Source organism: Strongylocentrotus purpuratus, unplaced genomic scaffold, assembly GCF_000002235.5.
Source record: "Strongylocentrotus purpuratus isolate Spur 01 unplaced genomic scaffold, Spur_5.0 spur5_scaffold_8, whole genome shotgun sequence".
In the NCBI taxonomy this organism is placed as follows: domain Eukaryota; kingdom Metazoa; phylum Echinodermata; class Echinoidea; order Camarodonta; family Strongylocentrotidae; genus Strongylocentrotus; species Strongylocentrotus purpuratus.
In genome coordinates, this window is record NW_022145614.1 from 30,056,631 (window position 1) to 30,076,094 (window position 19,464).

Below are 19,464 nucleotides of genomic sequence, written 5' to 3' on the forward strand. Positions count from 1 at the left end.
AAGCCCTGAGCTAGAAACCAAATGATGATCACCCAGACAGCAGATTATCCACTGATCCTTGAAACACTTCCCCCTTCCTTCTTGATATTCTCACCCCAATTATCATTTCCTTCAAAAGAAAACATGATATCCTCTGTTCAGAGCCAGAAGGGTGTTAACTCTGTGTTGAAGCGAACAGTTAATGCCCTTCTGGCTTCAAACAGATCATACTATCAAAGATGCCTGAAAGCAGGCCTACTAATACTACAGTATGTAGCTAAGAGGGAAAAAAGTTGGACTGAGGGCAATGTGTATCCTAAACAATTATAAATAGCCCTCGTAAGTTGTAAATGATAAAAGATCCAATGAAAGAATAGTGTAAGGGGGGGGGGGGGGGGGTATAATGTAAGTTTCAATGTAGGCTATGATTCTCTGAGTTTGCTTTACGAATTACATTTTGTATTTTGACTTACATGTAGAATACACCCCCCCCCCCATACACAAGAGAGAGAAACTTTTTTGTATTAAAATTAAGATTGGTTGTGGAGGAAATTATTATCACAGGCTTGATTTGTTCTTGGTTCAAATTCTCCTGGCCTTCATATATTTTGATGTGCAAACAAAATGGGTGGAACATACATGTATGTACATATTTTCACATATTATTATTTCTTGACTTTTTTCAGAGGCATGTTCAAAGGTATCCTAGAGTTTTTGTTCATGAACAGATCTCAAGTGACTTTGAATATAATGGTATACCAGTAGATCAGAAACCTGCACTTCCTGAAGACAAACTTCGGTGACCTTATACAGGCAAACTTTGCCTACATAATTTGGCCAATAGTTCATTTGTAGGTGATAAGAATTTAGGTAAATGACCTATTGACAGACAATCAGACGCTTCATAAAAAGTACAAATTAAGGAAATATTTGCCTTGGACTGCCGAGTTGTATTTTGATTCCACTCCTTGTTATCTTTACTGACAAATCATAAAAATGCTCAGAATTGGGAAGGGTGAAAAAGATTCCTTTGTTCTAATTTCCATGAAAACAAATAAGACTGTTCAGACCATAGCACAGGTGATTTACACAAAAGTCGTATAAAGAAATGTTATATTTTAAAGAATCATCATATTTACATTAAGTACAAAAGGAGCGTACAGACTAGAAAACAACATCATGTAAAGAAACGTTGTACCCAACTAATTTTGACGAGGTACATGTAAGTCGTCATGACTGCCGACCAATCATTATACGCGACGTACGTGCTCATGAAAAGCCCAGCCCAGTAATAGGATATTTGTATGTTACAACGGTCGTTCAGACTACAGCAGAATCTGATTCTTTATCAACTTTTTGTTCAAAACAATGCCTAAACACATGTGTTTCGCTACTCAATGTTTCGTTATTCAACGTTCAGACTATGACCACTGCAATTATTATGTATACGGTAGCTATATGTAAGATCATATAGCTTTGGTATACAATGAATGCTGGTAGTCTAACGCATGTTGAGTTTTCTTCTGCTAGAGAAGCTGTTCTAAAGCACGATATTATGGTTTAAACAAAAGGAATACAGTATACAAGCTGGCTGTTCCTACCTGAAAAGCACATTTTAGCAGGGCATACATTGTACATGGACTGCATGACCAGTCGACTCTATCAATGATTCCATTTATAATTCAACTACCGTAGACAAGGCATTCATTCTGCATAATCTAGGCCAGATGATTAATAGAGGATACAAATGGCCTAGGATATTGTCCAACGTGAAGAACAATATTTAGGCAACTTGTTTGGTCAGCTTTCATCATTGTGGTCCATTGGTCTAATCAGAGATATATCTTTGTCAGTAAAAGCAGACATCTACATGTGTGTACTTCATACTTATGACCTTTTTTCTTCTTCAAATATAGGGTTAAAAAGAGATTCAGGGACACTAAAAGCTTCTTTGCATAGCACTCATAACTTAAGGTTATTAGCACTTGAACTCTACAACACAAGACACAGTCTAAACCAGGCACCTTTATAAGGCCCTATATCTGAGGCGGATCAACTCAGGGCAATGTGACACATCTTATGCTATTCCATGAATATTATTAGGTCAAATCAAGGAGTTACCAGACACTTAAAGGTACTATGTCCCTTTTGCAGCCAACCTCAAATGCTATAGGACTTTGCAGGAATTATGAATATGTCACGTATATCCTATCTATGAAATTTAAACGTTAGCAGTGTCCTCATATTCAAATTATGCAAGGGAAACCGTTTACTTGCTAGACTTCACTGTCAGACACTATTGAGTGACTGACTGGCTTTTTTTCTTCTTTGGTAATAACATACATGTTCATGAAAAAAGTTGTAAAGGGTACATGAGCATTTGTCTACATCAATAACCTACTTCTTTTGATGGCCAAGATTAAACTGATTGAATCTTTGTGCAGCATAAAACGTATGACCATTCGGTACATTTGTCTGAAAATCAAGACTATTACTTTTGGGCTCTATAGCCCTAAAGTCGATTTGACAACTACCTGTAATAGTCGTTATTTTCCCACTTAAAGACATTTTCAAGCCCCACCTTTTTTAGGGAAGTTCTAAATTAGTATTATCTTTCAAATGCAGTTGGAATTTAATTTTTTAATTTTTTTGGCCTGCAAATGGGACATAGTCCCTTTAATATACACTGCTTCCTAGACATAAACAATTTCACCATCTCAGTGGTTTGGGCTATCTCATTGCTTGTTTTAACTCCTGGTTAATACCCCCCCCCCCCCCCCCCCAAAAAAAAAAAAAAAAAAACAAAAACAAACAAACAAACAAAACAAAACAAAACAAACTGTATCACAAATGTATTATCAGGTCACTGCGGTTAGATCAGAGAGGGATATTTATGATCATAGGGCACCATTGGGCTTAATTTGCACAGTTATGCATACAGGGTCAGAAGTTAATTTGATTACAGGCTTTATAGCACTCCATGTCCGCTCATACATGTATGGAAGAGAGACAAAGACATACCTAACTTTCCACTCATTTCAAATGAAGTTTCCTTGAAAAGTTGACTATACTAATTGTAAGCCACATACAATCTTTTGTTTGTACTTATAAATCAATTTCATAAAGGGCAATCAATACCTGTGTCTCTATTGTTGAAGCAATTGTCACAATACTATAATAAAGAATAGATTATGAAATATTTTCAAGCTGAATAAACCCACACAAAAGCCATAAGTAAAACAGAAAAAGATGACCTCATCGACGATGGAACCTAAAATCATGTACAAGCTGTCCTCATGACAACCATAGTCATCTGTAAGTACAGCATATATACAGTATTAGATATATTTTGCAAAGACATATTAGATACATGTAGTACATCTAACACAAGAAAAGACTTGCCATCTGATTATCCACATGAAGAATACCAGTATCTTTCGTAAATTTGATGTTTATATGTTGTGCCTTCTTGCTCTATGCATATATTGTCTGCTCAGAACCAGAAGGGTGTTATACCTGTGTGTTTAAAGTACATGTGTATATGATTTAATTTCCTTCTCGCTCCAGATAGACATTACTAATGCTGTTTATCCAAGGGCGGTGTCTTGTATACAACTATACATGCACATGTACATGTACATGGGATACTTGAAACCAACATTTGACTGATTTATCCAATTCCAATGCTTCTTGTTTGGGATTAATACAAGTCTGTTGTTGTGATCCAGAGAATGATACTGTTCATACCATATGCAGCCATGGCTACTACCTTCAATCATCACACTAATGGGAAGCAGATGGGAACAAGATGCTTCACTTCACAGTCCATGGAAGGGGATATTAAAGGATGGAGAGGACAAGACGGAGGAAGACAGTGAGAGAAAGGGTAGGGAGAGGATAAGATAGAGATATATTGAGGGGGGAGGGGGAGAGAAGAGAGAGAGACACACAGAGAGAGAGAGAGACAGAGAGAGAGACAGACAGGGAGAGGGAGAGGAAGAAGCAGCAAAAAGCAAGCTGGATGGGAGGCAAGAGAATGTAATTACAGTATAGAGGGAGAGAGAGAGAGAGAGAGAGAGAAAGAGAAATAGAGAGGGGGACAAAGAGAGAGAGGGACAAAGAGAGAGAGGGAGAAAGCATGAGAGGGCAGTATAGAAGGGACGTACAAACGTATAGATACCTCCACACAGAGAACAAAGAGAGAGAGACAGCAAGTATCACGCATCATGTATCATGAAAGAACAAAATCTTCAGGAAATAGACAGTCAGAGAAAAGGTTGAGGAGAAAGTACTCAAGTAGAAATAGACATACAGTAGTGTAGACATCAATTGAAAGACAAGAAAACACCACACATAATGTACAGGCTAGCATAAACAGAACTGAGTAATCTGAATGAGAGGAATTCTATATATTAATTGACATGAAATCATACTTACTGTGAACTTTGACCTTTGTTCCATGACCTCATATCCACTGATAGGAACATAGAGTTCATCTAGATGATCATCCCCTTCTTCCTCATTGTTCTCAAAGACCAGGGGCGAGTAGCCCAGGATGGAACCTGCCACGTTACCCATCCTCTCTACCTGCTCCCAATCGCAATCCTCCTCCTCTTCTTCTTGTTCACTGTATTCCCTATTCTGATTACCGGTATAATTCCTTGTGAACTGGCTCGGATACCTCTGACTAACTCCCAGAGGTGTAGAAGTACTGTGAGGTCCCCTTCCTGCAGAAGAGGCTGAACCTGCAGTAGGTGCAGTACTGTTCTCGGCACGATTGGTTGTAGGTGTACTGGTACAAGGTGTAGTATTGGCGGCACTACTGTGATGTGATGAGGCTCCAGCTCCCTGCGCTAGAGTATGCTCACCCCTTGACTCATGGATGCTTGTTACTGTTCGACCAGACACGCGAGTAGTACCTTGTTGATTGATTTCAGCTCTACGACTGACTGATGTGACATCAGCACCAGCTGTAGCAGCAGAACCCTGACTGTCTGTCCTCTCGCCTGAGAGGGCGCCATGCTCATGACTGGATTGGCAGGATTGGGTAGTACTGGAGTGGGGTTGGTTTGTGATGTCTGAACTGGTTTGATCGGTAAGGCTCTCGGGGGTCGCCTCCTCGGCAACCAAGACTTCTCCTTCGCTGTCTGACATCTTGATGTCTGGTGACTCAGTCAACTTGGATACTTCACATAGCTCTGTGATATAAAAATGAAAGAACAAAAACATTCTCTCAATGAAAGAAAGATATTTTTTCAATGCTATAAATTTGTCTTAACAATGTACATGTATATACATGACTTGATACACAGACTTGAAATCTTAGTTATACATGTACACTACCGCTCAAAGGTTTTGGCATCGGTTCCGCTCCGTAAACCGCACCGAACTGTGTACGGTGAACGGCGAGGATCCGTTCACCGTACGCCCAACTTCGGTTCCTCACCGTTTGCTCACCGTTTGCTCACCGTACGCTCACCGTTTGCTAACCGAGGAATTGTGGTTAATAACGACAAAAAATGTGCGCGCTAAGTCTGCGAGCGCGTATCCAAAGAACTCTCAAAAGTTGCACACGCGTACGCGGAAAGTCAAGTTATTTGTTTTATTTTATCATACCGATGCGCGCTTGCCACTGACGTCACAATCAGTTTATTATTACATCACAATAGTGTGAAAGAATACTCTTTTCATTCCGAGCATAAACACACGACATAATGATACGAAAATGATTATTTACTTGATGGCATTCCCGACAGAATGATACGAAAATGATTATAAAGTTGATTTCATTGCCAAGACAATGATACGAAAATGATTATTTACTTGATTTCATTGCCGACAGAATGATACGAAAGTGATTAATTAAATGATGTCAATGCCGACAGAATGATACGAAAATGATTATTTACTTGATGTCATTGCCGACGGAATGATACGAAAATGATTACTTAGTTGATTTCATTGGCGACAGAATGATACGAAAATGATTACTTACTTAGTTGATTTCATTGGCTAGACATTGATACGAAAATGATTATTTTCTTGATTCCTCAAAACATAAATAAAAATGTGTGTGTTATTGTGAGTGAGTCATGTATGGGGATTTCTATTTTTTGATCTGTATGAATGGAAATTGCCGATTGACTGACTTGATTCCACAAGTTCGGACGTACTGCACATGATGGTCGTTCACCAGACTAGAAAGGGAAAGGTAGCGCGTACATCTACATAGGCTTAGCCAACCAGGCATTGTTTGTAATTAGCTGAAAAAAATGTTCTTTGATAATGAGAAATAACGAGTTTGGGTTGGATTTCACAATACCATCATTATTTCAGAATAATTGTTGAATATTTGAATAACGAAGAGCCTTTATTTCAAGAGGTAAAAGCAGCCACAAATACATTGAACATTATAATGGTCTGATAAACTTAAACTACCCCAGCGTGTAACCTAGTAACCCGAAGACAAAACAAAAGCAAGCAAGTTCATTCATCGATACGCGAGGCACGCAAGTTTGATAATTACATAGGACATGAGTTGTTAAAATATTCCCATACCGCTTTGCTCATTCTGGTTTGAAAATACAAACGACCCAACTAAGAATAAACAAGCAGCTGCAGATTTTTAAGCTACAGATTGATAAAGTATTGCATACTTACCTGATTCTATGACGGGATCCCACTTTTAGAATATCCATGTTTAACGATAAATCCGAAAATCAGATGAAAGTTATCCGAAAGATTAATTCCCTTACACACGTCGTTGGAACCATCAATGGTATAGAAGCTAAAAGTCTAGTTTCGGACACAAGAATTCCATTTTAAAACCACTACAACAACGATTCGTACAATCTCGTTCTTGCATCTCGAAATGCTGATTTTCAGATGACAAGTTAGCTCTTCTCACTGGCTAAATAATAATTTGCAAGTTTATTTTTTAAAGCAAATATTTGCTTGTTTTCAGTTGTCATTTATGGTATGACGTCTGAATTGGCAGACTATACAAGCCCATTCAGTTTGAGCTGGCTGGGGCGTGTCATATTTCTTAGATAAGAACTGTCAAAACATGTCTGGGAAATGTAATCACGTAAAGGAGGGAGAGAGAAGGAGAGAGAGAGAGAGAGAGAGAGAGGGAGAGGGCAGAGAGGGAAGTAGAAAGACGGGGTAAGGTAGAGGTGTGGAGGACAGTGACCTCAATGTCATTTACTTGTTAATCGATCAATGTCTGACGGGACTTGTAAACATCCATGAAGGGTGATGTCTTCAGATGACCAATCAAAGAATAAAGGATAAAAGGGAAGGGAAATACATGTAGATATTAAAGATTAAATGATATCAGAGATAGGAAATATATGGAACGAAGAGGCGACTGTAACGGGATAAAGTATACAAGGAAATATTTAAATAGATGGGAAGAATCAGAAACTGGATAAGAATAAAGGATTCGTGGGAGAGGAAATCTACATGGGAGGAAGAGGAGACTTGATATAAATAAAAGGGTAATAGGACGAACACCCCCGGCCAAGGCAGTTATCCCCTCCCCCTCGGAAAATTACCCCCTTTGATTTTCAACCCCCCCCCCCCCGAAAAAATGCAAATTATCATCAGGGTGGACTTCCCCTTCATTGAACGGGGGGGGGGGGGGGGGGGGCGTATATTTGTCCTTGGGGCATATTTGTCCTAGGGGAGCTAATTCTCCGTGGATATTCGTTCCGGGGGGGGGGGGGGTATTTGTCCTCGGATGTTATAGCCCACGGGAGTTATCGTTCCTGGGGGGGGGGGGGGGGGGTGGTTGTCCGAAGGTTCGTATTTCCGAAATATGTAATAGGGTTCATAATCCGAAAATGAAATAGTGTCCATAATTCCGAAACTGGAAAAAGGTACCTAAAAAAAAAACGAACATTAATGAATTCAGTAGGCCGAGACGGCCCACCCCCCCCCCCCATAATACTTAAGATATCCTAAATAACTGTAGAGAGAGAGACATAGACGGGGAGAAATAGTACAATAGAATGTTATAAAGGACAAATAAAAAAAGGAAAGGAAGGAATGAAGGAAGAGAGGAATATTAGAAAAGGAGGGATAAGAGCGCAATCGGTGATATAGAGTGAAAGGTAGAAGGGGGTATCATTATTGATTGATTAATAAGGTGATAATCGGAGGTCCGAGGCCATCTCACCGATTTCGTTTTATTTTCTGATTCATTTATTGTTTGTTCGTTTTGTTGCTATTTATTTATTTGTTATTGGCTCCCCCTCCTCCCTTTTTCTTGTATTTATGGGATTGACCGTCTCCCGTTATTATGGAAACAAAATATACATCATATTACCCCCCCCCCCCTCCCGCTGGATCCGCCAATGCTAGTGTTTACAAATAAACTTGATTAATTTTAAAACAAACAAAACGAAACAGGTCAATATATTTCACGAGTTGTATACAAAAAATAGTTACAATAAAGGATCTCCTTCTTCCCCCTTTCTATTCTTCTTCCTCTCTTCTTTATTTCCCTTACCCTTATTCTCATTCTCTCTTTCTCTTTTATTTTGGCGGGGAGGGGGAGGGGGCCAAGCACACTCCTTCCCCTGGATCCGCGCCTGTATTTCAGGCTTTTCTTGAGCGTTTTTAAATAAACCACGTCCGCCTTCTAATGTCAGCTAGTATGCTTTGAATCTTACCTAAACATTGAAAATGGATAATTTTGTTAATATTTTCTCTTCATGTGTAGCCTGATAACCCAGGCAATACCTCATTTGCACTCAACCATTAGAAAGAGAAGACGATAGAAGTCAAGCAACATAACATATGGAAAGATAGAATTATTTGGCGGCCGCCAAATAATCTATCTATATTTCCGTACGTTATGATGCAGATAGAAAGAGAAATAAAACAAAGAATAACATGAGAGATAGAAAGAGAAGATAGCGAGATAGAAAGAGAAGATAGAAAGATAAAAACAAAGAATAATGACAGGAAAGAACAGAAGATAGAAAGGAAAACAAAGAATTTCAAAATGAAAATAGAAAGAGGAAATGATAGAAGTATAAAAGCAAAGAGTAACATACGGAAAATAGAAAGAGAAGAAGGTGGAAGGATAAAAACAAAGAATAACATAAGAAAAGGTAGAAAGTGAAGAAGATACAAGGAAAATAACATAATCATGATAAGGAAAGATAGAATTATCTGGCGGCCGCCAGACAATTATGACTTGGTTCGTAAGTATATGTAAATTGTATTGGAATGGGAACAATACAGTTCAGTTCATCTGAAGAGAGAGAGAGAGAGAGAGAACCCCTTTCATGAGCGCATAGTCACGCGCGGTGTGAAGTTGGCAAGGCTCCAAGAAGTAAGGTCTTAGCGTGGGAACCATAACTTTCTCCCTGCCTGGGTGAGACCGTACATTGCGTAACATGCACTTTCTCTGTCATCAAGTCACTCAGCAATAGATTAAGATAAGAGTCAGTCGTTGAATGATATAATTATGTCAACAAGATAAGAGATACCGTAATTTGTTTCTCTTGAGACTTGGTGGAATGTGACAAGGGCCACGCGAGTTGAATAAATCAAGTTTAGGGTTGAACTATATTTGCGATATTTTCTTAGTCTTGCTTGCTATTATATTATTAAAAAATTTGGTCTTGCTATATTACTCAATCATACTCGACAGGATAATACGAAAATGATTACTTACTCGATGTCATTGCCGACAGAATAATAGGAAAATTATTATTTACTTGATGTCATTGCCACCAGAATGATACGAAAATGATTATTTACTTCGATGTTATTGCCGACAGAATGATACGAAAATGATTATTTACTTCGATGTCATTGCCGACAGAATGATACGAAAATGATTATTAACTTGATGTCATTGCCGACAGAATGATACGAAAATGATTATTAACTTGATGTCATTGCCGACAGAATGATACGAAAATGATTATTTACTTCGATGTCATTGCCGACAGGATGATACGAAAATGATTATTTACTTCGATGTCATTGCCGACAGGATGATACGAACATGATTATTAACTTGATGTCATTGCCGACAGAATGATACGAAAATGATTATTAACTTGATGTCATTGCCGATAGAATGATACGAAAATGATTATTTACTTCGATGTCATTGCCGACAGAATGATACGAAAATGATTATTAACTTGATGTCATTGCCGACAGAATGATACGAAAATGATTATTTACTTGATGTCATTGCCGACAGAATGATACGAAAATGATTATTTACTTCGATGTCATTGCCGACAGAATGATACGAAAATGATTATTAACTTGATGTCATTGCCGACAGAATGATAAGAAAATGATTATTTACTTGATGTCATTGCCGACAGAATAATAAAAAAAATGATTATTAACTTGATGTCATTGCCGACAGAATGATACGAAAATGATTATTTACTTCGATGTCATTGCCGACAGGATGATACGAAAATGATTATTTACTTCGATGTCATTGCCGACAGGATGATACGAAAATGATTATTAACTTGATGTTATTGCCGACAGAATGATACGAAAATGATTATTTACTTCGATGTCATTGCCGACAGAATGATACGAAAATGATTATTAACTTGATGTCATTGCCGACAGAATGATACGAAAATGATTATTTACTTGATGTCATTGCCGACAGAATAATAAAAAAATGATTATCAACTTCATGTCATTGCCGACAGAATGATACGAAAATGATTATTTACTTCGATGTCATTGCCGACAGGATGATACGAAAATGATTATTTACTTCGATGTCATTGCCGACAGGATGATACGAAAATGATTATTAACTTGATGTCATTGCCGACAGAATGATACGAAAATGATTATTTACTTGATGTCATTGCCGACAGAATGATACGAAAATTGATTATTTACTTGATGTCATTGCCGACAGCATGATACGAAAATGATTATTTACTTGATTTCATTGCCGACAGAATGATACGAAAATGATTATTTACTTGATGTCATTGCCGACAGGATGATACGAAAATTATTATTTACTTGATGTCATTGCCGACAGAATGATACAAAAATGATTATTTACTTGATTTAATTCTTTATACATTAGCAAACGTGATTCCTAGATCTGCATGAGGCTTTATAAAATCTGTCATTGTTACGTCACAATACAGCTTTCAATGCGTGCGCGATCTTAGCTCACCACGTGCGCGCTTTTAGCTAACCGCGATTTCTCACCGTTCAGAGAAATCCGCGCGTGCGCTCTCTCTTGCTAACCGGTTGCTCACCGTATGCTCACCGTTTGCTCACCGTTTGCTCACCGTTTGCTAACCGAGACTTTGCGGTGAACAACAAAATCATGGAGATTAACCTCGGAGGCTAACCGAAGGACATTGCGCACCAAACCGTTACCGAACCGATGTGCCAAAACCTTTGAGCGGTAGTGTACTACCTGTATGTGATAAAAATACATGTTTGAATGGCTTTATCAACTGTTCATCAAGAGAAAATTGCATCAATATTATAAAACAAATAAGAGCATCATATTACAATCTGAATTTTTCCTATGAAAATAACAATAATAAAAATCTGTTTCTGTAAACATTTTTGTACAATTCAAGGTTAAAGTTGCACATACCATCAATTGATTACAAATACATACAGATATCATATAACTACACATGCTTAAACCAAGGAGATACCAGCAACTCCTTGCTTAAACATAACTGTAGTGGGTACTCTTAATTTAAATCACGTACTGTAGATAGATAAATATAGCATTCATAGGCCTTAAATGGCAAACATTAAACGTGGCAGTCAAACACATGTGGTAAATTAAATGTGAAATTACCCCCCCCCAAAAAAAACAACAACAACAAAAAAAACAACAAAAAAAACAAAACAAACAAACAAACAAACAAACAAACAACAACAACAACATCAACACACAACTTTGCTCAGTTGAGCCTGAGCAACTTTTTCCATATTGAAAATATGCAGCAATTAATCATTCATATCATGAATGCAATTTCAGGGTGAGGAGATTAAAACACATGACACTTTTACAGGTGCAGAGTTCTTCACAAGTCAATGACACTTAAGCGCTCTTCATCGTGTGCTATTCCCATTACAACATAATACCGTCTGCAGCAACACCAACTATCTTGTAATCCAACTCCCAAGCAAGCACGCCTCTCAGCCACATGATCTAACAAACACAGCCCTGTCAATTATTTCAAGATGAAAGTTGATAATCAAGGCGCAGCTGATGATGCGGCTAATGAGGAGGACCCATGGTTCTAGGGGTCAGATTCGGAGTCGGGCAGATGGAGATGACATTATAAAGTCCAGAGATAAAACATGGAGATATAAGGGAGATTCATTGCACAGTGGCAATACAGAGACGGTGGCGCTTAGGCTTAGAGTTATACACACATTGTATTATAATACAAAACGTGATTAACAGCCAATGGCTAAATTAGTCACATTTTACAAGCAAATTAAGAAAATATTTAGAATGCTTTATTGCAAATGGTAAAATTATTCAAACATCAGATGATTTTCAGGGTACGTAGACCACAGTGGTTGGAATAATTCAAGACAAACAAAAATAGCTAGAACATCTGAAGATAAACTTCTAGGTGGTACAAGAGACAATTGCTACTATAAGGGTTCTGCAAGTGCGCTAACCACACTTTCAAATGATTTGAAGAAGTGCCCACCATCACTCTTTTAGTTATAATACGGATTGGCTATACATGAGAGTATTACGAGAGTATTACATGAGTATTACTATAGCATTAATATCCTGGGTAAAACATAAATCAAATGATTGATCTTTGAATATTGGTACAAAATGTACATTGTAGGTACCTGTATCAGTATGCAGGATCACATAAGTCTTATGTGGGTCTATTTGACAGACACTTGGCATCTGTTAGCCCTGGGTGTAATGTAAAAGGCTGGTATTATATGGTCAGCCACTTTGTAGAAGGGTGGAATTACGATGACTGGACCAGATGGGAATATCTTAGAAAGGAATGCATCACATCTTCTATTCAGACTCCGTCAATACTGCTGTACTTACACACCCGACACTTGCTGTGTTGAACGATATGATTTAATGAAAACTTTCATACTGTCTTAACAGTCTTATTGGTTTATGGTCAAGAACCTATATTAATCCTCATCCAGTACGCCCCCCCCCCACCCCTTGATTTCCAAAATTGTATGCCTAAATTTGTCAGAAATTTGATAGATTTATGGTTATTATAGCAATTGATGTACTAAGGTACTAAGAAATTTGAGAAGAAAAGAGAATCTCTTCTTTGTCCACAGACTCCAAACCACAGTGTTCTAAACTTAATGGACTCAAAATGGATAAATAACGTAAGAGCCATGCATGACACTGAGAGATACAATAATATAAATAAGTGCAAATCAATCTAACCCTTGTAATAAATTCATTTGAATGAAAGCAGAAAAATCAGAGAAACAGAATGGCGAAAGTCTTAAAGGTAAAGACCAGTTATGGTCATGCGATTGCATTGTGAAAGAAACGTTGTGGAATCGATCAGAAAAGGTTGATCATGTAGCATCTGCAAGGTTCTGGAATCATCAAAATGATAAGAAATTTGGCCTATTCTTCGTAAAGTTACAAGCACTATACACAGAAAGATGTATATGGGACTACCCTATATCTCTCACAGACCATGAGAGAAACAAATTTACCAAATATATGAATTAGTAGGCGGTTTCCCGGCAAATCTTTTATCATCATGTATTAGTCAAAACATATTCTTTCACATGATTGGTAATGAGAGCTTCCATTTCATTTTTTGAAATTGGGGCGTTTCCAATACTGGTCTTTACCTTTAAATGAATCGGGTCCACACAAAAATAAAAAAGTTATAAATATTTGGAATATGATATCACTACAGCTAGGTGAATCTCAAATTAGCAAATTTTCAGTGGATTGTGACGTAGAGATGGATAACTCCCCCGGATGTTGTCTAAAAAAATATCACTAACTTCTGTTTTTCTCCCAAGTGCCTTCACCCTACTCAAAATATATTATGGAGAGTATCTTAATACAAGTCCTTTAAAAAGAAAGTCATGCATTTTTGAAAAAAAATTGAAATTGTAGTAACAGAGACATTACCGATTCAGCCAATTTGAAGAGCCCATACCTACATGTATAGTGATTACAATTTAAAAAAAATCACAACTTTCTTATCTTTTGTCCTATTTCAATCAAACTTTCACCAGTCTACTTCTCTGATTTTTCTGCTTTATCTAGAGTAGGTTGCTATCAAAGTTGGATTTCCCTTTAAATGTCCTACCATTCCTTTGCCATATCTCCTTTCTTCTTCAGATATAAGTCCAATGTATGTTTACCAACCTGATGTGTACATACATGTATGTGGTTTTTACCTTAGTATTTTCTTTCACTAGTGTAAACATTTCTCCAGTCAGAAGGGCACATGATGACAATGAAAACACAGGAACAAGAGAAAAACAATCAAACTACAGACATACCTCGCCCTTGCATTGTCTGCTACATGTATGTATGTAAATGTGCACTGATTACACACTATACACATGTATATTCCCTTTGTAATACAGGTAAATGTATGTGAGGGAGGGATTGAAATATGTTTCATTCCATGTAGGCCTATCCATACAATTGCTGTTTGCAGTGGAAAAAAAATAGATGGGGTAATTAGCAAACCAAGCTCAGATTTGCGCAAAGAACTCTGAAAACAGTCTCCATACCATGTTAATATTTAGGTAAAAATTATCGGGGAAAACTGCATACCTTACTACAGTGCATAATTTAAAGACCCACAACCCACCAATTTAGCAGAATAAATGTGTACATATACATGTAGGAATCGATATCGACTTCAAAATATACGAAAAAGAACATTTCCTGCCATAGTTTTCTGCATAATCACTTCAAAATTAAACGAAATGATACATGTACATGCATCATGTATGATGGGTCTTCAAAAACAAAGTGGGTTTCTTACTTGCTTTTGAACTTCAATCATACACATTGTGTAACTGCAGTGTTACTGTCCATTGCAGCTTATCCTTGATTCTTATCACATTTTCCTTCCTCTATCGTTTCCCATTTCTGACTTTTCAGAAAGCTAAATCCAAACATTTACACTGTAGTTCATCCCAAGTACAACAACGGAACACAAGTACCCTAAGCCCAATAAACCTACATTTATGACAATGTCTGTTTGGAGACAGAAGGGTGTTAACTCAAATTACTTTACACAGAGTTAACGCCCTTCTGGTTCCAAACAGAAGATGTGATTTCGGTACAAGGTCTTGCCCTTAAGGTACTCAACAGTACCATCTTCTTGCACCTAAATTAACTGCATACTCATCAATTACAAGGAAATCATCTGCCCGCACAAAGGCTGTTACTGCCATTGGCAATAAACAGCTCTAAATGCCTTATTGCGGGCAGCCAACAAAATTATTAAATATACACTGTCTACATAATAATGCTAAATCCGATGGCACGATCTATAATGGACCTTTCATTGAATCAACACACTAATTGTTAGGTCCAGGAGCCAAAGTGCAAAAATCGTGCTTCTGACTCATCAGGATGACAAAAGCAATGCCATATGGAAAAATAACAAAAACCCTGTTTGCTGTTGACACAAGAGGTGAGCTCTGCTATTGGATTTTCTGAAGGGAACATTAAGAAAATATGAAATATTATGACACTCACCCATCCTACATGTAACGCTGTCTCTTTCTCACAAAACGAACCTTGAATCTGAATTACATGTACATACACCGTCTCCCAACAGCAGTATGCCTACATTGTACAGGAGTGGACTACAGCTAGGTACACCTACATACCAAGGTTCGCTACTCTTCATTAAATTCATTTCCACAGAATGAAAAGAATAATTGTTTTTGCATTACCGGTAGATGGAATTCATGCAAACACATTCAAGTTAAAAATAGCATGATGACATATACCTGTACAATTTATGTAGGAGTAATTGTTTCTTTCTCTATAGTTTACAGCTAAAGGTCTGTGAATTACAAACTTATGTAAACTATTCTGTTTATTTAATATCTATAATGAAAAGAGAGAAGCATGGAAAATAAGAAATGCTTTGAACTGAATGCCAGGCTACACAACATATGCCCACAAAATCAATTATCCGGATAGAAAAGAACAAAATCATATCACGCCTTTCATTATCAAACATGATGTAAAAAACGACCAAGGCAAGGTTGTCATCTCTCTCTCTCTCTCTCTCTCTCTCTTTATTCTGCTCATCACATCAAGGCTTGAATAATATCGTTTCAGCATCTTTTTTTTAAACTGCAAGTATACAGGGCGTATCATAATAAAGGATATTGAAGTTTAATGACGATTTATATGAAAACTACTGATTTCATAATCAAGCATTTTATGTCTGTTGTAAAGGACAGAATGTCCTCTTGTTAATGACACCCCGATCATACTACTACTGTCACAGTTGACTGAATAACAATGCATTGCTGTCCACCATGTGAAAGGTGCACTGTGCCAAGTTTGATAACATTTCCTTCTTAGACACATGATCCACTCATTGTTCAGCATTTCAATATGTCTGGGCTGACACAAGCACTAATCTTTAGAATTTATCTGTGAATGCTAACTTGTCACAGTGCACCTTTCACATGGTGGACAGCAATGCTTTGTTATTCATTCAACTGTGACAGTAGTAGTATGATCGGGGTGTCATTAACAAGAGGACATTCTGTCCTTTACAACAGACATAAAATGCTTGATTATGAAATCAGTAGTTTTCATATAAATCGTCATTAAACTTCAATATCCTTTATTATGATACGCCCTGTATAATAATAAATACCCAATATGGTGGTTATTTTTTTAAGTGTTTAAAACTTCTAACCAAGCTCTTTGTTTTTGTTCATTTCCTTTATTCTTATCACAGGAAATTTACAATGAATTGTTTGTGAAAAATGAGCTGGTATTTAAATGTGCAGTGATTCACCTTGACCTTGTAAATACAATTTGCATCACTTGTTCTTCTTTTCTTCCTGAAAAGTGCAGGCTTCATGAAATGAAGATTAACGCACTGTGGGTTGACGCACTCCACATACACTGTACGCACTGCACTGCAAATACACTACACGTATAATAAAATGGTTATACTTCATTAAAATACAGAAGTTCAAAGACTAAATGAAATTAATCAAATTGGAATCATTTATAGTCCCTGGTTTCATGTATACATAGCACAGATATTATGTTTAAAAATTTGGTGGACTCCATAATCTCATCTTGAATTTAGTCTACAAAGAAAAAAATGTCCATACAAATTTAGGTAACATGTTAATTTCTCAAAAGGGTTATAAATAGAGCCTAGAAAAAAATCTACTGAGAACAGGAAATTCTGGTTTAGGTATGTACCAGGAGAGACGGAACATTCACCAACACTTGTTTGTGAATCATTTACAGTACATCTCAATCCGTTGTTTTTTATCTACCAAGTACCGGTAAGTCTTATCATTTCATAAAGTCTGAAAACATTACACCAGTCAGAAAATTCAACAAATGATAATTCTCAAATGAATCTGATTAAACCACAGTAAACACTACCTAGGTCAGATTACTATTCAAAGCTTACCCTATCTTACCAGGATAGTACAGTGCACACTGCCCCATAAACATAATACAGGGTATACTGTTTCTAAATATCTCTTTTTTTTCTTCCTGCTTCTCAAAGTTGATTGAAATCTGACTGCCATGCATGGAAGATGATAAATGAATTGTAAACAAATTAGGTAAATGTAGGAATGGTAGGATACACAAGGCTGGCGGCCTGGAATTGAATGGTACACAAGGCTGGCGGACTGGAATTGAATTGAATATGGGATGGTTCGTAAACTCCTGAATGCATGCATGACGATAGAGTGGGCTAAGAGATATTAATATTGAGGACAAGGAAAGGAAATAGTAATTTGTATGCAGATCTAGTCAAATCAAATAAAACCAATCAATCAAAAACGTCTCAATCAATAGACGGGGAACTATGTTTGTCAGCCCATTTATTCAGGACTGACGGATGGATGACTAGCATGCATGTGACTAGTGGGTAGTTTACGATGCAATATCCTATCCTAAATGTATAATATGATGTATGATGCTTACAACATATTTTTTTCCTGTCCACTTAATACAATGTAACTCATCTCATTGCTATATACATGTATGTTGAGACATATTATTTTTTACATTATAAAAGCTACACATCTCAAACTCACAAATGCAGGACTATAAAAAGAGCAGTATCATCTCTTCCCAATTTTTTAAATCTCTTCTTGAACATTTATTTTCCCCCTCATTTTTTTTTCCTTTTATGGTAAATGAATTTGTCTGTTTTTCCTATCTCCTACAGCATATGATAATCCTCCCTTATATGTTTATTCATTCTTGCATTCTCTGTGAGTCTGGCCAGACTCACCAGCTTCAGTCGTGCAGATGCACAAGCGATGTCTGTATATATATTTAATTCTCCATACAGTATGTCTTGTACTGTCTTTTCACCGATGGCCACAATCAAATGTTAAAAAGAAACATACAAGCACAAAAGGAAACACCTGATAACCTCTGGCACTCTGAAATCCGCATGTAGAAAAAGATGACATGTTGAGATGTACATGTATACATGTATGTGGACTACGGTACTTTCCTGTGTTGCAGTATTAAAGTGCACTGTCCTTCCATATTGTACAAGTTTCTTTTTTTGTTTTTGTTTTTTGTTGTCTTTCTTAAAAAGATGCCTGGTGAAGTTTATTCGGTGACTCTTGACACTTGTCACCAACATATCTTGATTCTTCCTTTTTGTAAAAAACTTTCTTCTGCTGTTCTTCTTCTACATTCTATCTGTTATCATTCTTCTGTTCCCTCTTTCTATTATTGTTATTAAAGGTATTACAAAGTTTTGGTATGGGGTCATGAATTTGGTTCAAATTAACAATTTCGGAAGCATATGCGTTCCTACAATATTCATTGATCGTTGTCGCGGTTGAAATCGAGTCTAAAGTTATGAAATTATAAATAATAAACTCTTTATGTTGTATAGCTCCCTCTCAAGGTCAAGATATTAATTTAGCTACGAAACAATGTTTCTTGACTAAATTCGACCGATTAGCTATTCCCGTTTGGAAATTATATATCACAACTACATATTCTGAGATTTTCATGGTCGCAGCTACCATTGTACGGCGATAGGCGCTATTTTGAAATTTATAAAAATTTACCAGGAGCACCGGTAAATTTTTATATTCAAAACGGAAGTATTTTAGGGGCTAATTTTTTAAGTGCTTATAATACATCCACAGGGACATCAAAATTGTAAAGATTCACTATCCACCCAATTTTCAAAATTTCCCAAAACTTTGTATTACCTTTAACATTCCTCTTTTTTTTCTTCTATATTT

The 19,464-nt window shown here is 37.0% G+C and overlaps 1 protein-coding gene across 1 annotated transcript in view; it reads right to left on the bottom strand.

Moving 5' to 3' along the window:
- The window catches only part of LOC100888112 (sorting nexin-16), a 53,254-nt gene that overhangs the window by 32,112 nt on the left and 1,678 nt on the right, over positions 1-19,464 (bottom strand). Inside the window, exon 2 of the mRNA XM_030975693.1 lies at positions 4,417-5,177. Coding sequence (XP_030831553.1) covers positions 4,417-5,133 — 717 coding nt within the window. The 5' untranslated portion in view covers positions 5,134-5,177. The remainder of the gene's footprint in view (positions 1-4,416; positions 5,178-19,464) is intronic.